At 43.6% G+C, this 24,776-nt stretch overlaps 1 protein-coding gene across 2 annotated transcripts in view; it reads left to right on the forward strand.

The window, feature by feature from the left end:
* The window catches only part of C8H19orf47 (chromosome 8 C19orf47 homolog), a 111,482-nt gene that overhangs the window by 68,132 nt on the left and 18,574 nt on the right, over nucleotides 1–24,776 (forward strand). For both annotated transcript variants that reach the window (XM_033956608.1, XM_033956606.1), the window contains 3 exons: nucleotides 4,480–4,614; nucleotides 21,472–21,618; nucleotides 21,711–21,781. In XM_033956608.1, coding sequence (XP_033812499.1) covers nucleotides 4,480–4,614; nucleotides 21,472–21,618; nucleotides 21,711–21,781 — 353 coding nt within the window. The remainder of the gene's footprint in view (nucleotides 1–4,479; nucleotides 4,615–21,471; nucleotides 21,619–21,710; nucleotides 21,782–24,776) is intronic.

The raw sequence follows: 24,776 nt of genomic DNA on the forward strand, positions 1-24,776 counted from the left end.
CATGGATATTCACCTCTTAGACCTTCATCTCACCATCTTCAATACCTCAAAAATATAAACGATTTGAGTGCTTCCCATCACTTTAAGTGTTTTCTCCATCCTAACGCCCTCCTGCACCTAAGTCTCCAACACTTCAAAGTCAGTTTCAGAGTAGACTGTACCTTTGTCCACATTGGTACCGGCACCTTCACTGCAGGAACAGCTAAAAGTTCTCTTGCAACAGGATTTGGTGTACTTATTGCAGTCTCGGACACTGATTCCTTTGATGCAGCAGGCCTTAGCCTCAGCCCAGCCTAATATAGGGCAATGAGAGTCCGTTTTGAAATCCCTGCTGTCTCGACATCAAGCTTCATCATGACGTCAGTCTTCTCCGTGACATCATTCATGACATACCTCCTGGGCCTCCTCTCTACACTCTTCATCTCACTGGATGCACTCTCAATGCACCATTTCTCCATGTTCTCAGCATTCTTCACGATGTTCTCCTTGACACTCTCCGTCCCATTCTACCAGAAAACATCATGTTGAAGGCTTCGACTCGGCTCTCTCCATCCACTCATTTGAGGTCGACGTTTCTGCTGAGGAATCTTATGGAATGTCATTGGATCCTTCACCTCCTCTCCCTGGGAGAAGATCCCCACCTGAAAGTCTCTCTTTTACAGCTTTCATCAGACAGATGGGCTTTGCTCTTCCAATCCATATGGAATCTGAGCAGGAGCCTTGAGCAGGAGCTCATGGAAGCTTTAGACTATGAAATATGGCCCAAGGACTGTGAGAAGCTTCCTCTACACAATTTAATGAAAGACTTCTTATTTAAAAACTGGGAGACTCCACTCAATCCCTTTAGCTCCTCGCAATTTAGATACACTATACAGGCTCCAGTCTATCCCTTCCTTTGACAGACCACAAGTACAACACCTGTCCTTAGTAGTTGAAACAGCTCTAAAATGTGCTCATAGCTCATGTTCCTTTGCCAGCAGTCCTCCTGGTAGGGAGATCAGGACTCTAGACAGGTTTGGGAGGCGTGTTTTCCAATTGACCTGTTTGCGTCCCCTCTCAACCACAGGCAGTACTTTCTTCTTCGCCTGGAATAGGACAGTTTTTTTGTCTGGATTGCATGCTTAGTTTTCTCTGTTCGTTTTTTTCCTACCCATATTTTCTATCGTCCTCTCGGCTCTTGTCGCATTCAGGCAACAGTCGGCCAACATGAAGCTTATAACCTTTTTGTGGCTCAGACAATCATGGTTCTCCCTCTACTTTAACCTGGTATTCAGGAGCCACTTGTTTAAAAAAACCAAAAGAAAACCCCCAAATTTTTCCATTTCTTATCATGCACAGTACAGCTCTTTTCTGTATTCCTAACTTTTTTCACCTGATGGTTTGGTACTATCGGGCTCAGCGGCTCTTCCCCTTTTCAGCCTGTCAGAATTCCTCTAGGATGTTTGTATACAATGTCTACCCAGCAGTGTTCTCAGCACATGTGGACATGTTTTTCTTCTTTGTGTAAACTCCGTCGCTGGAGTTTGGAATCCACCTGTTCCTCAGTATTGGATTCTCTTTTTTCTTTGTCTGATTCTGGCCTCAATTCTTTTTCTCTTAGAGTCCATATCAGTACTATTCATATTTCTCTTCAACCCATGGATGACACAATTTCTTGATGTTCATCCTTTGCTTTCCAGACGCATGAAGGGTGTTTTTACGATTTAACCACCACTCAACCCATCTCCAGTTGTCGAGATCTTCCGGTGGAATTGTATCAAATTCTTTGGCTCATCTGCAATTTCTTACTTAGAAGTAGGCTTTCTCATTTCCCTGGCTTCTGCTCGACAAGTAAGGGAACTTCACGTGTTTGTGGGGGCCCTACCTTTTCTGGTGTTTCTACATTACATGGTTGTGCTTCACACTCTTTCTAAGTTCCTCCCACAGATTGTCTCTCTCTTTATTCTCGATCCATCCATTGTTCTTCCAGTATTCTTTCCTGAGCCTTATTCTCATCTTAGAGACCCAGCTCTTCACACTCTGGATTGTAAGTAAATGGGCAAGGGCCTATTATCTTCACAGTTCATGGCCACATAGTACATCCCCTCAATTTGTTTTCAAGGGAACAATTTCCATTTAGTTGACTGCTTGCATCTCGTTCTGTTATGCTCAGGCTTGGCTGCAACTACAGAGTCTAGTCACAGCCTATTTAGTCAGCTTCAATAGCTTTTCTCCACTCTATTCCTCTTGCTGAAATCTGCAAAGCTGCTCTTTTCTCCTCGGTTCATACCTTCACTTCTCCTTACTGTTTGGACTCTTTATTCCAGATGGGATGGGCACTTCGGCCAAGCACTATTGCAAATTTAGGTTGGCCTGGTAGGAAAAACATTCTTCCATCCCATTCTGGTTAGCTTAGAGGTCACCCATATGTGAGAATATGCTGCCTACTTGTCCTGGGATAAAGCACAGTTACTTACCGTAACAGGTGTTATCCAGGGACAGAAGGCAGATATTCTCACAATCCACCCACCTCCCCTGGTTGGCTTCTTAGCTAGCTTACTGAACTGAGGAAATGCAGTCCTTATGTTTGGCGGAAAAGCACTCGCACATGTGCGGTGTGGTTAGTTGCGAACTTTCTAAAGTGCCGATGCATTTTTGCAGGTGTCCATACCGGGGCTCTGTGGATGGCCACCCATATGTGAGAATATCTGCTTGCTGTCCCTGGATAACACCTGTTACGGTAAGTAATTGTGCTTTAAGCAACATGAGTTAGATATTTAGCAGTATTTTAGATGTATAGCTCTTTACAGATATCCATAAGAACATAAGAGTAGCCTTACTGGGTCAGACCAGTGGTCCACCTAGCCCAGGGGTAGGCAATTCCTGTCCTTGAGAACCAGAGCCAGGTCAGGTTTTCAGGATATCCACAATGAATATGTACGAGATGGATTTGCATGCACTGCCTCCTTGAGATGCAAATCTATCTCATGCATATTTATTGTGGATATCCTGAAAACCTGACCTGGCTCCGGCTCTCGAGGACCGGAATTTCCTACCCCTGACCTAGCCCAATGTCCTGTCTTCATGGTGGCCAATCCAAGTCACAAGTGCCTGGCAAAAACCCAAATAGTACCAACAAGTTATATGTATATTTATCAATCTGATACATGCAAATGCTACTGCTAATTATACACATGTAACTTCATAAGGATAATTTATCTATGTAAAGTTCCATATTCATATGAATTAAATGGCTACTAACTGAAATATTGCCGCTATTCATATATGTTTCTACTTCAAATCTCACACAGTTTTAAACTGCATAAGTTTTGGGCTGGCCATATTGTAACCTACGTGGCTAAAAACCCTCCCCTCCTAAATATCATCATTAGAGAACCACCAGTGCACAAACAAACAGTAATACAGTGAATATATAATTTCTGAGTTCTAAAACTAGAGCAATACAGCCATAACCTAGTCAAGTGCTTTCAAAGAATCTACCAGTAGCCAACAATATTCAGGTCAAATTGTACAATGTATAACATTTTTCTGTTCAGTGCCACAAAGCTCATTTTTTCTGTTTGTTTCTCCCCTTCCCTTTTTTTCCAATCCCCTACCCCACAAACCCTCTTCCTCCCTCCCCCCAAAGGAAAACAAAATCTATTCCCATTGACTTTCTCCCCCCTGTCTAGCTCCTGTTGATCTAACACCATATAGGACCTGATTTAGCCTTATGTCTTCCAGCTAGTACCCATTGACAACATAACTGTTTTTGAATATTGGCACCTTTGTTCTTGTTATTATGAACTTCCAGAGAGAAGGAGAAAAATATTTGAGGTACCAGATTTCAGTTAAGTAGAATATGGTACAAACAAGAGCAAATGCCCAAAGCCACAGAACTGCTTCAACAGAGTCCTCAGGCTTGGCCAGCCATGTTTTGAAAATCCCTGTTCTCCATTCCCTTTTACAATCACGCCTTACTTCCAAATCTATTCCAGCCTTTGCAGCAACTATTCTTGAATAAGGACCACTGACTGCAAATCCTTCTGGAACCTGCCTCAGTGCATCATGAATTTGACTACTTTGTGTTGCCATTGTTTGATGGCTGAAGCTTCCTCTGTTTTGATAACTGTGAACACTGGTTGCCTAGTATTTTCAGCTCCAGTTAGCCTGTGGAGCAGAAGCAAGCCAGGAAATGCCACAGAGCAGTTGAGCCAGCCAAGACTTCACTTCTTAAGCTAAGAATTTATTCTTTCTGAAACTTAGCATACTACTGGTTACTTCAGCATTTGAACATGCAAGAGAGAGGATGGAAAACCAGTAGGAATAGAGCTATTAGGTTACTTTTTGTTTTTTCCCCTTGAAAATTTTTGGGGTTTTTTTTTTTTTTTAGTAATTTTTTAGTAATTTGAGTAATCTGAAACATTCTTTATCACTTGATAATCAAGTATTTTAAACAGCGACACTGATAGAGAAATAATTTTGCTCCTTTCTGCCTAGCTGCCACCAGGATGATTGCAAACAGTTTAAGCCGTGACTCGCCACCCACCACTCCTGTCCGAAGACCTGACACTAGCACATCCAAAATATCAGTCACAGTTTCCAACAAGATGGCTGTGAAGAATGCACAAGCAGGTATGGAACAGAAATAGCAAACTAAATGGTGGTGATCAACTTTTATTTCAGAATGTCAGTTATTTCATCCATTGTAAGTAGAATATAAAGCAGGTATTTCATTTAATTCAAGCCAAAGGATTGTTTTAGGGAGCTTACTTAGTAGAGGCAGAGGCCAAAGAAGCAATTTAAAAAAAAAAAGGTGGTTTACCTTATTTTGAGTCACTTGAGTTACCTTGCGATGTAACTGATCTTATTTTTTGATATATCAATAAACAATACAGTGTTCTCCCCAGAAATTTTTTCCAGCCGGGTGGCATGAAAAAGTAGCTGGGTGGGGTGGGCGAGACAGGGAAATTTGATGGTGGGGAAAATTAAGGGCTCCTTTTACAAAGATGCGTTAGCACCTTAATGCGCGGAATAGCGTGCGCTAAATTGCCGCGCATGTAGCCACTACCGCCTCTTAAGCAGGTGGTAGTTTTTCAGATAGCATATGCTAATCCGGTGTGTGCGCTAAAAACACTAGCGCACCTTTGTAAAAGGAGCCCTAAATGTGTACTATTTTTATTAATTATTATTTTCCAATGTTCACTATTGCTTCTTTTTTTTAAGGTTTGACACTTGTGCCAGAATATTTTTACTAAATTTAAGAAGTATCCAATTCTAGAAGTGAATAATTAGATATTCGCCCTCTTTCAAATGGTATAGAGCAGTGGTCTCAAGCTCAAACCCTTTGCGAGGCCACATTTTGGATTTGTAGGTACTTGGAGGGCCACAGAAAAAATAGTTAATGTCTTATTAAAGAAATTACAACTTTGCATGAGGTAAAACTCTTTATAGTTTATAAATCTTTCCTTTAACAGTTAAAGGAAAGATTTATAAACTATAAAGAGTTTTACCTTATGCAAAATTGTCATTAATTATTTTTTCTGTGGCCCTCACACTTAAAGTTTAATATCTTTCCTTTCTCAAAACTGACACATTTCAATCACTATATTGAAAATAAAATCATTTTCCCTACCTTTGTTGTCTGGTGACTTTATTTTTCTGAAAACAATGAACAGACTGCAGATAATGTACAAGATGCAGGCGTTGTTTATTAGTAAATGCAGTAACATATACAACCTTATAGCCAACCAAGGGACCCGACACGGTCCGTGTTTTGGATTAACACGCCTTCCTCAGGGATCCATGGTGGTTAAGGTATAAAGCAAACTGCATAAAAGATAACAAACACACGCCAATCACGATCAAATGGGGTCAAGCAAGTCTTACACAATGCTATTTGATCGTGATTGGCGTGTGTTTGTTATCTTTTATGCAGTTTGCTTTATACCTTAACCACCATGGACCCCTAAGGAAGGCGTGTTATCCGAAACACGGACCGTGTCGGGTCCCTTGGTTGGCTATAAGGTTGTATATGTTACTGTATTTACTAATAAACAATGCCTGCATCTTGTACATTATCTGCAGTCTGTTCGTTGTTTTCTGGTTGCTGTTGTTTACTGCAGACTACGTTGGACTTTCTTTCTCCCTTTTGTGCATCGACTTTATTTTTCTGTGCATTTAACTATGTTTCCAGAGTCTTCTTGTCCTTTGACTGTTTTTCTCTCCGTCTTCACTTTCTGCCTTGCATCCATCTTTGGCATTATCTTAATATTCAATTTTTCTGCTTTCTTTTCAAAATCTATGTTTCTATGTCTTACCTTCCCTTCTATCTCTCTCTTCTTCTGTCCCTATTTCCATGGTCTGCATCTCTTTCTTTCCTTTCTCTCCATCCCTCCTTCCTTCCTTTCCCCTGGTCTGGAATCTGTCTCCTTCCCTCCCCCAACTTTTTATTTCTTTCACCCTGCCCCCTTCTTTCTTTCTTTCTCTATCCATGCCTCCATTCTTTCTATATGTCTGTCTTTCTCTCTCTCTCTCCGTGCCCCCTTTCTTTCTTTTTTTCTTTCTCCATGCCCGCCCTTTCTCTCTCCATGCCCCTTTCTGTCTGTGTCCCGTTTCCCTTCTTTCTTTCTGTCTCTCTGTCCCCCCCTTTCTTTCTTTACTTCTCCCTGCCCTCCCCCAAGCCACCACCATTGGGGAACAGGCCGCCACCACCGCAATCGGAGAACAGGCCGCCGCCGCCGCAATTGGGGAACAAGCTGCCGCCGCCACAATCGGAGAATAGGCCAGTGCCGAGGTCTTAACTCTCCCTGCATATCTTCCCCAGTGCGGGCCAACCAATTCACGCCACCCGACGTCAATTCTAACGTCGGGGAGGAACTTCCGGGCCAGCCAGGCAGCAATTGGCTGGCCCAGAACTTCCTCCCCAACATTAGAATTGAACGTCAGGTGGCGAGAATTGGTCGGCTCCGAGCTGGGGAAAATATGTGGGGAGGGCAGTGGGGAAGGGAAGCAGATTGGGGACCCCTGCTTTAGGCAAGGACAGATTGCGGGCCGCAAAATAGTCCCTGGGGGGGCCGCATGTGGCCTGCGGCCGCGTGTTTGAAACCACTGGTATAGAGGTTTAAAAAAGGGAAATGCGTTAATGAAATCATTAGGTTCAATCTAGCCATTTATTTCTGCATGAATTTAAACAGCTAAAAAAAAAAAGATAAATATAGCTCATCCAGTCATACAAGAAACATCTCTACAGCACCTCTAATAATATTTTGATCACTATATTCCTTCCTGAGGTCTCACTGAGGATATGAAATAGATGCGATCCCCACTTCCAAACCTCTTCCACATAATTTGAAGGAGACCTGTGTGATTGCACTACAGCAAAATAAAAAAGTAGCAGATAAAAATCAAAGTGAGAGCTAGGCAAAACAGTTTATGTAAAAATGCAGGTAATAATTAGCAATGTATTAAAAATATTTTATTTTATTTGCTTATAATGTCATTTGAAAGCTGTTTGATGTTAATACAGCTTTAATTTAATTCATTATAGTGTGTGTGTGTGTGTGTTGGGGGGACAACACCTACATCAACAGTAAAGTTAGCATAGGGTTATTAAATCCAGTGGCGTACCTAGTATATATACCACTTTCAAATATTTGTGAATCTCACTAAAATCCTGGAAATTAGGCTATCATACAAGTCTGTAAGTACTATCATATATAGTATAGAAACGAACCGGAAATCTCAAGCGCTCACAATCAGAAGCCTGAAAGTATTGTCAAGGCTGGTGACTTATTTGGTGAGCTATCATTGGCCCAGTTATGTTCTCTATACTTTTGAATGTAAATATTAATTTATTATTTTAAATATTTTTTTCATTATAATTTAAATTATTTTAAATATATTTTTTCATTTTAATTTCCTTTCTTTAAAACGACTGATAAAGTAGTCTAGTGTTCTAAATGTCTGTTACGTCCACAGAGTTCTTTTCTTACTTACATAGAGAGTATCGAGAGAATAGTCTGGCACAGCTTGAGAAACAGAAGGCCACAGTAAAAGAAGCTCTTAAAGAGAGAGAGCAATATACAGGACCACCTATGCAAGAGACACCATAGTAACATAGTAGATGACAGCAGATAAAGACCCGAATGGTCCATCCAGTCTGCCCAACCTAATTCAATTTAAATTAAAAAAATTTTTTTTCTTAGCTATTTCTGGGCAAGAATCCAAAGCTCTACCCGTACTGTGCTTGGGTTCATAGAAACATAGAAAGATGACGGCAGAAAAGGGCTATAGCCCATCAAGTCTGCCCACTCAACTGACCCACCCCAATAAGTCTGAATGCTAATGACCCAGTTCCTTAACTCGACCTTCGTAGGGATCCCACGTAGATGTCCCATTTATTCTTGAAGTCAAGCACACTGGTGGCCTCGACTACCTGCACCGGAAGCTTGTTCCAGTGATTCACCACTCTTTCTGTGAAGAAATACTTCCTGGTGTCACTACTAAATTTCCCCCCTCTAAGTTTAAGCGGATGCCCTCTTGTGGCCGAGGGTCCTTTGAGAAAAAGGATGTCATCTTCCACCTCGACACGTCCTGTGATGTATTTAAATGTCTCAATCATGTCCCCCCTCTCCCTGCGTTCTTCTAGAGCAGGGGTGCCCACACTTTTTGGGCTTGCGAGCTACTTTTAAAATGACCAAGTCAAAATGATCTATCAACAATAAAATTTAAAAAAAAAACACAACGCACACTGTACGCATAGAAAATGTTAATTATCATTCCTATTCCAGGGTTTTTCAAAGAGGTCAAAGCAGATGACTCTATGCACTATCACCTCAGTAACAACCATACAAAAATAGACAAATATACCCCCCTGCCTTTTTACTAAACCACGATAGCAGTTTTTAGCGCAGGGAGCTGCGCTGAATGCCCAGCGCTGCTCTCGACACTCATAGGCTCCCTGCGCTAAAAACCTGTATTGCGGTTTAGTAAAAGGGGACCTTAGTGTAAAATATAGACAGCAGATATAAATTCAGACACATTTTGATCACTACATTTAAAATAAAATCATTTTTCCTACCTTGTCTGGTGATTTCATGAGTCTCTGGTTGCACTTTCTTCTTCTGACTGTGCATCCAATCTTTCTTCCCTTCTTTTAGCCTGTATGCTTCCTCTCCTCCAGACCTTGTTCCCTCCCCCAACTTTTCCTTCCTCTCTCCCTGCTCTTTCTTTCTCTCTGCCTCCCTTTCTTTTTTTTCTGTTTCTCTTCTTTCCTTCTGTCTCCCTGCCTGCCCTTTTTCTTTCTTTCTCCCTGCCCTCCCCCAAGCCACTGCCATCGGGGACCAGGACCCAAACCGCCACCAATAACAAGCCCGAAAGCTGCCGCCGCCCCATCCTCTCCCTGCTTCGGCCGACCAGCATCGCGATCGAGCTGTTGGGGGAAATGCTGCCGGGTCCTGCCTTCGTGGAAACAGAAAGTAGGCAGGACCCGGCAGCAAGAAGAGGAAATGCTTCACTAACCTGTCTCCCGCCTTAGCCATAGCGAACGCTTGCTTCAGGGCTCTCAACATGTGCGTGCCGGCTTCCCTTCTCCACCCCCCCACCCCCGGACATAACTTCCGGTTTCGGAGGGAAGAGAAGGGAAGCCGGCACGCACACGTTAGAGCCACGGAGCATAAGTTCGCTACGGGCTGAAATCTCCAAGCCGGTTTTTTTTTGTTTTTTTTAATGTTCAGCAGCGGCGGCAGCAGCAGATGACAGCTGGGCGGACCACCCAGTTAAAAGGCCCTAGAGAGAACACTGGAGAGGAAGGCTGATTGGCCTGGTAGATCAGGACGGCAACACGAGTCTATCACGGAGCCCGGGATGGGCTCCGTGATCGACTCGCGTTGCCTTCCTGAGCTACTGGTTGATCGCGATCGACGTGTTGGGCACCAATGTTCTAGAGTGTAGAGCTGCAATCTGTTCAGTCTCTCTTCGTATGAGAGACCCTTGAGCCCCGAGATCATCCTAGTGGACCTCCGCTGAACCGACTCGACTCTAAGCACGTCTTTACAGTAATGTGGCCTCCAGAATTGCACACAATACTCCAGATGAGGTCTCACCATGGTCCTGTACAGTGGCATTATGACTTCTGGTTTCCGGCTGACGAAACTTCTATTGATACATCCCATCATTTGTCTTGCCTTGGATGAGGTCTTTTCTACTTGTTTGGCAGCCTTCATGTCTGCACTGATGATTACTCCCAAATCTCGTTCTGCTGAGGTCTTAGTCAATGTTTCTCCATTTAAGGTGTAAGTTCTGCATGGATTTCCGCTACCGAGGTGCATGACCTTACATTTCTTAGCATTGAAACACAGCTGCCATGTTGAGGACTAGTTTTCCAACGCAAGAAGGTCCTGTGTCATATTATCCTGCAAACAGCCTTCACTTACTATGTTGCATAGTTTGGCGTCATCGGCGAATAATGTTACCTTGCCCTGCAGCCCTCGTGTCAAGTCCCTTATGAATATGTTAAAAAGGAGTGGACCCAGGACTGAGCCCTGCGGCACTCCGCTGGTCACTTCCGATGTTTCAGAGAGGGTGCCGTTGACCACCACCCTCTGACGTCTATCACTAAGCCAATCATTAACCCATGCAGTTATTGTTTTGCCCAACCCCATCAATTTCATCTTGTTTAGAAGCCTGCGGTGTGGGACGCTGTCAAAAGCCTTGCTGAAATCCAAGTACACTACGTCCAGAGACTCTCCCGAGTCTTGCTTTCCTGTTACCCAATCAAAGAAGCTGATGAGATTGGATTGGCATGACCTACCCTCAGTGAATCCATGCTGATTAGGATCCCTTAGATTCCCTTCATCCAAGATCGTGTCTAATTTACGTTTAATTAGTGTTTCCATGATTTTACACACTATCGATGTGAGACTCACTGGTCTGTAGTTCGCAGCCTCTGCTCTGCAACCCTTTTTGTGCAGAGGAACGACGTTAGCTGTTTTCCAGTCCAGGGGGACTCTCCCTGTACTTAGGGAGAGATTGAAGAGCATGGCTAATGGTTCCGCCAGGACATCGCATAGCTCTCTGAGCACTCTTGGGTGCAATTTGTCTGGTAGCAGAATCTCCAGATCACACAGGACCAACCAATTAGAAACATAGAACATAGAAAGATGACGGCAGAAAAGGGCTATAGCCCATCAAGTCTGCCCACTCTACTGACCCACCCCATTAAGTCTGAGTACTAATGACCTATTTCCTAAACTCGACCCTCGTAAGGATCCCACTAGGGCATCCCATTTATTCTTAAAGTCAAGCACGCTGGTGGCAATGATCACCTGCTCTGGAAGCTTGTTCCAGTGATCTACAACCCTTTCTGTGAAGAAATACTTCCTTACGTCACTATCGAATTTCCCTCCTCTGAGTTTGAGCGGATGCCCCCTTGTGACTGAGGGTCCTTTGAGAAAGAAGATGTCTTCTTCCACCTCAACACGTCCCGTGATATATTTAAATGTCTCAATCATGTCCCCCCTCTCCCTGCGTTCCTCCAGAGTGTAGAGCTGCAATTTGTTTAGTCTTTCTTCATACGAGAGACCCTTGAGCCCCGAGATCATCCTAGTGGCCATCTGCTGAACAGACTCAACTCTAAGCACGTCTTTACGGTAATGTGGCCTCCAGAATTGCACACAGTACTCCAGATGAGGTCTCATCATGGTTCTGTACAGTGGCATTATGACTTCAGATTTGTGGCTAACAAAGCTTCTATTGATACATCCCATAAGTTGCCTTGCTTTGGATGAGGCCTTCTCCACTTGTTTGGCGGCCTTCATGTCTGCACTGATGATTACTCCCAAGTCTCTTTCTTCTGAAGTCCTAGCTAGTGTTTCTCCATTTAGGGTGTAAGGTTTGCATGGATTTCTGCTACCGAGATGCATAACCTTACATTTCTTAGCATTGAAGCCCAGCTGCCATGTCGAGGACCAGTTTTCCAACGTAAGCAGATCCTGCGTCATACTATCCTGCAGATTGCTTTCACTTACTATATTACATAGTTTGGCGTCATCAGCGAATAGAGTTACTTTACCCTGAAGCCCTCGGGTCAAGTCCCTTATGAATATGTTAAAAAACAGTGGACCTAGGACTGAGCCCTGTGGCTGGTCACCTCCGATGTCTCAGAGAGGGTGCCGTTGACCACCACCCTCTGACGTCTTCCAATCAGCCAATCATTGACCCATGCAATTAGTGTCTCACCTAACCCCATCGATTTCATCTTGTTTAATAGTCTACGGTGTGGGACTCTGTCGAAAGCCTTACTGAAATCCAAGTACACTATGTCCAGAGATTCTCCCGAGTCTAGCTTTCCTGTTACCCAATCAAAGAAGCTGATAAGATTGGATTGGCATGACCTACCCCTAGTGAATCCATGTTGACTAGGATCCCTTAGATTCCCCTCATCCAAAATCATGTCTAATTTACATTTAAGTAATGATTCCATGAGTTTACACACTATTGATGTGAGACTCACTGGTCTATAATTCGCAGCCTCCGCTCTGCAGCCCTTTTTGTGTAGAGGAACGACGTTAGCTGTTTTCCAGTCCAGGGGGACTCTCCCCATACTTAGGGAGAGATTGAAGAGCATGGCTAACGGTTCCGCCAGGACATCGCATAGCTCTCTGAGCACTCTTGGGTGCAATTTGTCTGGTCCCATGGCTTTGCTCACCTTGAGTCTTGACAGTTCGCTGTAAATATCAGCTGGTGAGAACCCAAAATTCTGAAATGGGTCTTCCTTGCTTGGCTTTGCTTCCAGCTGTGGCCCGTGTCCAGGTGCCTCACAGGTAAAGACTGAGCAGAAGTAATCGTTCAGTAGTTTGGCTTTTTCGGAATCTGTTTCCACATAATTCCCGTCTGCTGTTCTAAGGCGTACTATCCTGTTTGTGTTCTTCTGCCTGTCACTAATATACCTGAAGAAGGATTTGTCCCCTTTCTTAATGTTCTTTGCTAGAGTTTCTTCCACTCGAAGTTTGGCCTCCCTGACTGCTGTTTTGACCGCTGCAGACCTTGTCTTGTATTCAATGTTAGCTTCTTTCTCCCCGGTGCGTTTGTATGAAAGAAATGCTCTTTTCTTGTCCTTGACTAGGTGTGAGACCTCATCAGTGAACCAAAGGGGTTTCTTCTTTCTTTGTTGTTTATTTACCGATTTTATGTAGCGGATAGTTGCTTCGTGAAGTGTCCTTTTCAGTGTTGACCACATAGCTTCCACATCATCCTTTGTTTCTTGAGCCTGTAGCGTCTGGTGGACGAAATCACCCATGCTTGCAAAGTCAGTGCCCCGGAAATTGAGTACCCTCGTTTTTGTTTGTGATCTAGGGAAGCCCTTTCTAAGGTTGAACCATACCATGTTATGGTCACTGGTTGCCAGCGTTTCTCCCACCGAGACTTCCGTGACGCTTTGCCCGTTCGTAAGTACCAGGTCCAGGATGGCCTGGGCCCTAGTGGGCTCTAGTACCATTTGTTTGAGCTGTACTTCCTTCATGGACGTTAATATCCTCCTGCTACTACAAGTTGTTGCTGAGAATGTGTTCCAGTCCACATCAGGCATGTTGAAGTCCCCTAGCAGGACAACGTCCCCCCGTAAGGTGATATTCTCAATGTCTTCAATTAATTCTGTGTCCTTGTCCTCCGATTGTCTTGGAGGTCTGTATATCACACCAAGGTATAGGCATTTCTCTCCACCTCTGGCCAGGTTTACCCAGATGGATTCCCCAGTGTACTTGACATCTGTGATCCTAGTTGTCTTGATGTTCTCTTTGATGTAAAGTGCTACCCCACCTCCCAACTTACCCTCTCTATCTTGGCAAAGCAGGTTGTATCCTGGTATAGTTATATCCCACCCATGAGAGTCTGTGAACCATGTTTCGGATATTGCTACCACGTCTAGGTCTGCATTTACTATTTCTGTTTCTAGTTCTAGAAATTTATTCCCTAGGCTGTGTGCATTTACATACATAGCTCTCCACTCTTTGTGTCTGCTAAACTCCTTTAGAGAGTTACCCATCTGAGTTAGAGTGTCTCCTAGCGAATCTTTTGCAGCAAGGGTACTTACCTCTGACTTAGAAGTGGAGTTTTGGTTTACCTCATCAGGATTGTTACTTACTGTTCCGGTATTAGGTCAATCAACATCCAATTCAGCAGCTATTCAAGCTACAGCCAAGGTTCTCTATAACCAACAAGAAGCAGCTCTAAAAAGGGAGAAACTAAGGATAGAGGAGGAGAAGCATAATGCTGTTGTTGCTGCCATTGCGGCCTCAGAACACAGAAAGGCAGAGAAAGACATCGCCTCTGAGGTGCTTCAGTAGGTGAAGGAAACAGCCATCATTGAGGCAGAAGCCCTTAAAGATACCACAAGACTTGAAGGGGGGGAGAGTAGACGTAGCCCTATTATAGCAGAAGATTCTGCACAGCAGAAGATGTAAAGGACCAGGTCTCAGTGCAAGAGAACAAACAATCACACTTTGATTCAGAAGAGTTACTGGGTTCAGGGAAAACACATTCTTCTGAAACAGAGTCCAGCTCGCATGAGAGAAGCAAGTCTAAGGTGAAGTACGCCAAGGAGACAAAATGCCATTACAGTGATCCATATGCAAGTACACACACAAATGCATTGCCATTAGTTCCTGCTCCGGGAAAGCACACCGAGGGAAACGCTTCATTTCAAGCACAGATTCTAGCACCATACAGGAACTTTGCTCAAGTAAAGACTGAGCAGCCACGTCTGATTAAGCAAGAGGCACCTGACACACCATATTCAGCACCTGATTCCAGGCAGACAGCTACAAGTAGTCAGCCTTAAATACCTACTGCCAGCACACTAGAGACCTTAGGGAAGATCTAGCAACATACATGGCACACAAAGTTGGTGAGCAAGGGACTCGCCCAGTTTAATAACCACCCGGAAAGGTACCAAGGGTGGAAAGCTGACTTCAAAGAGCTGTAGCTGTCATGAAGTCCATATCAAAGCAAGAGATGAACCTGATGCTAAAATGCTTGGGACTTGAATCATCAGAAAAGATAAAGCGATTGAAAGATGCATTTTAGCACAATGACACTTGAGACCTGTAAGGAATGTGGGAGAGGCTCAACCCAGAAGCCATCAAGCAAGCACTGGTGAGGAGAATAGACAATTTTTCTGAAAATCACAAGCAAAGATAAATTACAAGCTACTGGATTTAGGAGATCTTCTCCAGAACTGGAAGCATTCAAATCTGATCCAAGTCTTCCAGGCCTAAGTTATCTAGATACATCCTGTGTCATAAAAAGCATAGTTGCCATATGATGGCAATATAAAGAAGACAAGTTGCCATATGATGTCAATATAAAGAAGACAAGAGAAGTTTCCTCCATTTACCGTCTTCACTAAGTTTATCAGAAAACTGGCGAAAAGAAGAAACAATCCTAGTTTCCGGAATGATGCACCTGAAGTAGGGAAGACGGGTCACTTCCAAAATGAGAAGCCAGTTAAAAAGTATGGCAACCCTACCAGGAAGTCTGTAGCTGTGCACAAGACAAACATATTACCCACAGTAACTCAACCAACTGACCATCGTTCTACTATAGAGAAAGTACAAGATCCAGAGCAATAATGTCCAATACATAAAAAATCACATCCTCTCCAGAAATGTCAAGGGTTCATGGAGAAACCCTTAAGAGACTGAAAAGAACTGCCAAAAAAATACAGGATTTGCTATAAATGTTGTTCTTTATCCAAGCACATGGTCAAGGACTGTAAAGCGGCCATTAACTGCACATCCTGATAGGAGCAGGCTGACCTCTCCAAGAACCTCTGCCTCAGAGTCAAGCCACGGTGGTGAGAAAGAGATGGAGCAAGTGTCACCACTAAACGTTACTATGAGCTGCACGGAGTTGTATGGAGAAGGCCTCAGTGGAAGGTCATACACCAAGATTGTGTGGCAAAGGTGTATCCTAAAGAGCAGCCAGAAAAAGCAATGAAAATGTATGTTGTCATGGACAAACAAAGTAACTAGTCCCTGGCAAGGTCAGAGTTATTTGATTTCTTTAACATCCAGGGAAACAGCTACCCCTACCACCTCAGAACCTGCTCAGGGAGGACAAGGAAGATGGGGAGGAAAGCAAGTGGTTATGTGATAGAAACAATAGATGGTAGCATCAAGAGAGATTTGCCAACTCTAATTGAGTGCAATCAAATTTCAGATGGGGAAGAAATCCCTACACCCAGTGTTGCGCAACAACACACTAATTTTCAACCAATAGCAGAACACCTGCAACCAGTGGATCCAAAGGCCAAAATCCTACTCTTACTAGGAAGAGATATACCAGCCCTGCCAGAATTCTTGGAACAAGAACAGGTCTAGTTGATGATCCATATACCTACGGACTTGCCCTGGGATGGATGATTAGTAGGTCATGTCTGCCTCAATATACTGAGGAGACCAAATGTAGATGTGTACAAGATGTGCGTTTTGGCCAGTGGGTGCACCACCTTGTTCAAACCTTGTCAGGACCATCTGCAAGTAAAAGAGGTTTACAGTTGGAAAGAACCAGAACCTAGCTCAGTCACCTATCAGAACACTTCACCACCAAATTCAGAAGACCATCTGGGTGATAGTGTTCCATTGACAAGGAATTGTCAAGAGATGAGTCCTATCTGTGGTACATACCATCTACAAAAGCCAGACCAGATCAGGATTGTGTTTGACGCCAGTGCTCAATTTCAAGGAGTCTTCCTTAACAATGTGCTGCTTTCTGGGCCTGACAGAGTCAACAGCTTACTAGGAGTCCTGATTCGCTTCAGGACTCATAGTAGGAAAGAACCTATCACCATAACAGCAGACATCCAGCAAATGTTCTACTGCTTTTTAGTGTACCAGACTTCAGAAACTACTTGAGATTCCTGCGGTATTGCAATCATGACTTCAAATAACAGGAGATTGTAGAATACAGAATGAAAGTTCATGTCTTTGGCAATAGTCCATCACCTGCAGTGGCAACATATAGGCTTAGAACATTGGTCTCAAACTTGCGGCCCGTCAGGTACTATTTTGAAGCCCTTGGTATATTTATCATAATCACAAAAGTAAAATAAAATTGTTTCTTGATCATATGTCTCTTTAGCTATAAATTACAATACTATTATTAAGTCTTAGCCAAAAGGAAAGATTTATAAACTATGAAGAGTTTTACCTCATGCAAAATTGTCATTTCTTTAATAAGACAATTTTTTCTGAGGTCCTCCAAGTACCTACAAATCCAAAATGTGGCCCTGCAAAGAGTTTGAGTTTGAGACCACTGGCTTAGAAGGACTGCCCAAGAAGTATAGCACAGATACCAGACGCTTCAGTGTAAAAGACTTTTATGATTGATTTGCTAAAAAGAGCACAAGCAGTGTTAGCAGAGGCCACTCTCAGGCTTCACAAATCGCCTCTAACAGTCCAGAAGTAATAGTAGCGTTTCCTGCAGAGGATCATGCCAAGGATTTAAAGGTTCTATATTGCAGAGTAGATACCCCATCACTTCAGTACTGTAATGGAACCTAAAGAGAAACATTTTCATATTTCGAGTGTCTACACAAGAAAAACCATACACATGCAGTGGTCTTTTATCGACAGCTAATAGTTTGTGGGGCTCATGGCTTCAGTAACTATTCAAGGGAGATCTCTGCTAAGAAAGTTTTCTCAAAGTACTAATGAGTGGGATGTTCCACTGTCGCAGAAATGCGACAAGAATGGGAGAAATGGAAAGATTCTCTAAAGACTTTTGAACAACTGTATGTCTCACGCACTTATGATCCTGCAGCCCTAGTACTACCTGTCAGAGAGAAATCTGCATCTTCTCAGATGCTTCTGAAAAAGCCATCAAAAAATACTCTAAGATAACCTCTTCTCATTTGCTCTCTTTCATTTCACATTTATCACAGTCATATTAGCCAATTTGCCATAGACCTCAGAACCACCACTCCTCCATCCGTTATAATATATTTCACTGGGGAGCTTACTGTGCCAATCCTCGGTAAGCTCCTCAGTTTTACACCGGAGCAGTAAGTAACAATCCTGAGGTGGCGAACAAAAACTCCGCTTCTAAGTCCGAGGTAAATACCCTTACTGCAAAAGATTCGCTAGGAGACACCTTAACTCATAAGGAGCTTAGTAAACACCAAGAGTGGAGAGCTATGTATGTTAACGCACACAGCCTGGGGAATAAACTTCTAGAACTGGAAACAGAAATGGTTAATGCAGACTTAGACGTGGTGGCTGTGTCCGAAACATGGTTCACGGACTCTCATGGGTGGGATATGACTATACCAGGATACAACTTGCTTCGCCAAGACAGAGAGGGTAAGTTAGGAGGAGGGGTAGCACTTTACATCAAAGAGAACATTAAGACAACCAGGATCACGGATGTCAAGTATACTGGGGAATCTATCTGGGTAAACCTGGCCAGAGGCGGAGAAAAATGCCTATACCTTGGTGTGGTATACAGACAATCGGAGGACAAAGACGCAGAATTAATCGAAGACATTGAGAATATCACCTTGCGGGGGGATGTTGTTCTATTAGGAGACTTCAATATGCCTGATGTAGACTGGAACACACTCTCAGCGACAACTTGTGATAGCAGGAGGATATTAGCGTCCATGAAGGGAGTACAGCTCAAACAAATGGTGCTAGAGCCTACTAGGGCCCAGGCCATCCTGGACCTGGTACTTACGAACGGGGAAAGCGTCTCGGAGGTCTCGGTGGGAGAAACGCTAACCACCAGTGACCATAACATGGTATGGTTTAACCTTAGGAAAGGCTTCCCTAGATCTCAAACAAGAACAAGGGTACTCAATTTCCGGGGCACTGACTTTGCACGCATGGGAGATTTCGTTCATCAGACACTACAGGTTCAAGAAGTAACTGATAATGTGGAAGCTATGTGGTCAACCTTGAAGTCGACCCTTCATGAGGCAACTATCCGCTACATTAAATCGGTAAATAAACAACAAAGAAACAAGAGACCCAAATGGTTCACTGATGAGGTCTCGTACCGCGTCAAGGAGAAGAAAAGAGCATTTCTCTTATACAAACGCACCGGGGAGAAGGAAGCAAACATTGAATACAAGACAAAGTCTGCAGCGGTCAAAACAGCAGTCAGGGAGGCCAAACTTCGAATGGAAGAAACTCTAGCGAAGAACATTAAGAAAGGGGACAAATCTTTCTTCAGGTACATTAGTGACAGGAAGAAGAACACAAATGGGATAGTACGCCTTAGAACGCCAGACGGGAATTATGTGGAAACAGATTCCGATAAAGCCAAACTGCTGAATGATTACTTCTGCTCGGTCTTTACCTGCGAGGCACCAGGGCATGGGCCAAGGCTGGAAATGAAGCAAAGCATGGAAGATCCATTTCAGAATTTTGAGTTCACACCTGCTGATGTTTACAGTGAACTGTCAAGACTTAAGTTGAACAAAGCCATGGGACCGGACAATTTGCACCCAAGAGTGCTCAGAGAGCTAAGCGATGTTCTGGCGAAACCGTTAGCAGTACTCTTCAATCTCTCCCTAAGTACGGGGAGAGTCCCCCTGGACTGGAAAACAGCCAACGTCATTCCTCTGCACAAAAAAGGTTGCAGAGCAGAGGCTGCAAATTACAGACCAGTAAGTCTCACATCAGTAGTATGTAAACTCATGGAAACTTTACTTAAAGGTAAACTAGACACGATTTTGGACGAGGGGAACCTAAGGGATCCCTGTCAACATGGATTCACTAGGGGTAGGTCATGCCAATCCAATCTAATCAGCTTCTTTGATTGGGTGACGGGAAAGTTAGACTCGGGAGAGTCTCTGGACATAGTGTACTTGGATTTCAGTAAAGCTTTTGACAGTGTCCCACACCGCAGACTATTGCACAAGATGAAGTCGATGGGGTTAGGTGAGAAACTAACTGCATGGGTCAACGATTGGCTGAGTGGAAGACTTCAGAGGGTGGTGGTCAACGGCACCCTCTCTGAGACATCGGAAGTGACTAGCAGAGTGCCGCAGGGCTCGGTCCTGGGACCATCCCTTTTCAACATATTCATAAGGGACTTGACCCGAGGGCTTCAGGGTAAAGTAACACTGTTCGCCGACGACGCCAAACTGTGTTATATAGTAAGTGAAAGCAATCTCAAGGATAATATGACGCAGGATTTGATCACGTTGGAAAACTGGTCCTCGACATGGCAGCTGGGCTTCAACGCTAAGAAATGTAAGGTCATGCATCTCGGCTGCGGAAATCCATGCAAAACTTACATCTTAAATGGGGAAACACTAGCTAGGACTTCAGAAGAACGGGACTTGGGAGTAATCGTCAGTGCAGATATGAAGGCTGCCAAACAAGTGGAGCAGGCCTCATCCAAGGCAAGGCAAATGTTGGGATGTATCAATAGAGGCTTCATCAGCCGCAAACCTGAAGTCATAATGCCGCTTTACAGAACCATGGTGAGACCTCACCTGGAATACTGTGTGCAATTTTGGAGACCACACTACCAAAAAGATGTGCTTCGAGCTGAATCTGTCCAGCGAATGGCCACTAGAATGGTCTCCGGACTCAAGAGTCTCTCATACGAAGAAAGACTGGGCAAACTACAGCTATACACTCTTGAGGAGCGTAGAGAAAGGGGAGACATGATTGAGACGTTTAAGTACATCACAGGTCGTGTCGAGGCGGAAAGCGATATATTCTTCCCCAGGGGACCCTCGGTCACAAGGGGGCACCCGCTCAAACTCAGAGGAGGGAAATTTAATGGTGACACCAGGAAGTATTTCTTCACAGAAAGGGTTGTAGATCACTGGAACAAACTTCCAGTGCAGGTGGTCAAGGCCACCAGCGTGCTAGACTTTAAGAATAAATGGGACATCCACGTGGGATCCCTATGGGGGTCGAGCTAAGGATCTGGGTCATTAGCACTCAGACTTGATGGGGTGGGTCAGAAGAGTGGGCAGACTTGATGGGCTGTAGCCCTTTTCTGCCGTCATCTTTCTATGTTTCTATGACTGTGATAAATGTGAAATGAAAGAGAGCAAATGAGAAGAGGTTATCTTAGAGTATTTTTTGAAGGATTGTTGAAACACTTGGTTCAAAGCCATTCGTTGATATTATTGAACAGTGGTCGGAAAAAGCCATAGCAGCAGTGGCCTACTTGAAAGCTACAGATGCAGATGGAGTATCTCAAGTGTGATTCATCTTTGGCAAAACCAAGTTATCACCTCAACCTAATCATACCATTCCTCACTTGGAATTGTTAGGAGCAGTACTAGCAGTAGAAATAACAGAAATGATACTCAAAGAACTTGCTATTCAAGCAAATGCAGTCAACGTTTACACTGACATCAAAGCCATCCTGGGATATGAGCAGGTGATAGAGTAATGCTATCTAATAGCATGTAATTTTTGTTCAGCTTCTGGTCTCTTTTATTCTAAACTGCTCTTCCTGGTTATTTAGCTTTGATTGAAGCTGCTGATGAAAGCTGTCCAGTCCCTATGAAGCGCCGCAGGGTAACGGCAGAGATGGAGGGCAAATATATTATAAACATGCCTAAAGGAACCACACCCAGGACAAGGAAAATTCTGGAGCAGCAGGCCGCTAAAGGTACCTGGTTATGATATATCTACAGTCATTGGTTGTTGATCAGTTTAGTTGTCTAACTGTATCACTACATGCTTTATTGTGCCTCCCTTTAGGTATACAACGGACATCTGTGTTTGACCGGCTTGGTGCCGAGACAAAGGTGGATACTACTACAGGAAATAAGGTGCGCAGCTTGGGTTTTCTTGTTTTGTTTTGATCTGTTTTATCTTTAGTAACTACTCCTGCCTCCAAATTTCTTATGGTCAAATTAACAGGTGGCACACTCCTAAATAACTTGCCTTTCTAGTGTGATAGACATTATTTCTGAACCTTGGCTGATCCAAGATGTTCGCTGAACAGACGCTCTGAGAGTGACGCTCCGGACCGCTCCATCCATCTCACCTTATTTCCTGATTTGGTGGCTTCGCGGCCCGATTTCCTATTAGGATGCTGAAGAGAAAGGGTAGGAGCGCAGCTGGTGCCTCGTAGCGCTCGGATTTGCCTTCCCTCGGCAGAATTGATGAACTGCTTTGGCGGCTGCAGGGGGCAGCGTTGTCCATGTCGGCGAACAGCCCTTTGGGAGCATCCGGACAGAGCGAGGCTGGGGTTGTCTCTCCTGGGCTTGAAACCACCCTAAGCCCCGACCTGAGAGCCCCACCTCCGCGACCTCGGTCTACCAGTTCTCCAGAGGTAGAGGAAACCCTGGAGAAGGGGGAGGTATTTTCCCCAGAGGCAGTAAGACCTATATTGGAGACTGTGGAAGCAGTGCTCCCTGATCAGGGAGCAACTGCAGAAGGAATTGAGGTAGGACAAGCAGACGGAGGTGGATTCCAGTCAGAATCAAGCCAGGACAGCTTTTCTTCTCAGGACGGTGAGCATTTCTACACCTAGCAAAGGTTTCCAATTTGGGAGAAACCAGCACTAGTGACTTTAGATTCTTTATGGGATCTGATTGCAAATTTTACTAAAACTATCAGTCTCAATTTCCAATATATAGAGGGGAAATTGATTCAACATACTAGAGAGCTGAAAGATTTAACAGCGGATATGACTGTCTCAAAGGCTACGATTCAAAAGCTTGATCAAGATATGCTTACAGTTGAACAAGTACAAGAGTCCCTAATCAAAGATAATACTAATCTTAGGAAGAAAGTGGAAATACTTGAAAATAATTCCCGGAATAATAATCTGAGATTTATTAATTTCCCTAGATTAACCACCGTTACTCCTAGGAAAATGTTAAGGAGATATCTGATTGAAATATTGCAAGTTTCTGAGGAAACTTTACCACCATTTACTCAAGTGTATTATTTACCAAATAAAGATGGGGCTCAATTGCAGTCTAAAATATCGAATCAAATACCATTGAATATTTCTGAAATTTTAGAAACATCAGATAGAGAGACAGCAGTATCTTCTACAATGCATGTGACTCTAGCTCTCGCAATAGATAAAGTTTGGTTCTCTCGCAATAGATTAAGTATGGTTATTGAGACTTTTCTTCAAAAATAAACAGAGTTTCTTGGATGTAAAGTACAAATGTTTCCTGATTTTTGTAGAGAAACTCAAAAGCGTCGTAGAGAATTTCTACTTTTGAAACCTGGAGTCACTTCACTGGGTGCGACGTTTTACTTAAGATATCCTTGCAAGTGTATTATTTGCTACCGTTCAGTTAAATATGTTGGGTTTTTTTTAAACCTCATCGGGTAACTGCTTTTCTGGCTTTGTCTCGACTGGATAAAGAGGAATCAACAATAGCTCAATAGTTTATATAAGCTGTTCTTTATATCTCAGTTCTGTCTGTAATTTGTCTAATTTCCACAATAATTTTTTTTTCCTTCTTTTCTCGCTTAATGTAATCTTGGATCTCCTTTTTTTGAGGACTTGAGTTGGGTTAGTTCAGTGGTCTCAAACTCGTGGCCCAGGGGCCACATGAGGCCCGCCAGGTACTATTTTGAGGCCCTTGGTATGTTTATCATAATCACAAAAGTAAAATAAAACAGTTTCATGATCATATGTCTCTTTAGCTATAAATTGCAATATTATTATTAAGACTTAGACAAAAGGAAAGATTTATAAACTATAAAGAGTTTTACATGCAAAATTGTCATTTCTTTAATAAGACAGGTACTATTTTTTTCTGAGGCCCTCCAAGTACCCACAAATCCAAAATGTGGCCTTTTCTGTACAAGTGACTACTTGAATATACTATTAAAATGATGCATTTTTGTTTGTACTGAGCATCTTGGGGTGCCTGGACATTTTATTTGATGTTTGCATCAATAAAAATTGTTTGAACCTAATGATGTTTGAAGCTTACATGATGAATAAGGGCCACAGGGAACCCTCAAGGATCACAGCCATGCTGGCGCCATGAGTTTCCCGTCCCGTCCCCCCCCCCAAAAGTGCAATTCCCCAGCAACAATACCATGCATAAGATGGGGGGAGGTCCAGTCTGAGGAAAACTGGAATGAAGAGGGCTCTATATTGATGCCTTTATTGTCCCTGTCATGGTCCTCTGTAGCAGGTGATCCTGCTTTTCTAGGGGGACTGGATCCGGATCCGATGGAGGCCCTTGATATCGGAGAGGACTCGACACAGCTCAGGCTTTTTAAGCCCTCGGTGCTTTGAAGGTGATCACAGAATCCCTCCAGGAATTAAAGATGGAAAATCCACAGTCCTCTGCTATATAATGCTCACTTAGGAGCAGCACAAAAGCACAGACCACCTGTTTTCCCTCTCATCAAGACATTGCAAAAATGCTAATGGACCATTGGGAGGTCCCAGAGAGGTCCTTTTAGTTAGCCAAAGCCATGGCAAAACTCTGTCCAATGGATACTGAATTTAACCAGCTATTTGTTCACTGAAAGTGGATTCCCTGGTGGTGCAAGTTTACCAAGCATATCTTCCTTTCCAGTGAAGGAGGTGTGGTATTAAATTATGCCCAGGACCGCAGGCTGGATTTTGTTCATAAGAGACTCTTTGAAGCCGCAACCTCAGGTTTAAAAGCAGCTGTAGTGGTGTTTTATGTCAACCGGGCTTGCCACTCCAAGTTGTGCCGTGATCTGGAGGAAGTAGCTGGGAGGGATCACCAGTTTTTACTGTCTGGAGTAGATTATATAGCTGACGCTCTGTATTATCTTTTCAGAGTCATGAGCAAAATGTCTGCTTATTCTGTT

This window comes from Geotrypetes seraphini, chromosome 8, assembly GCF_902459505.1.
Source record: "Geotrypetes seraphini chromosome 8, aGeoSer1.1, whole genome shotgun sequence".
Taxonomy (NCBI): domain Eukaryota; kingdom Metazoa; phylum Chordata; class Amphibia; order Gymnophiona; family Dermophiidae; genus Geotrypetes; species Geotrypetes seraphini.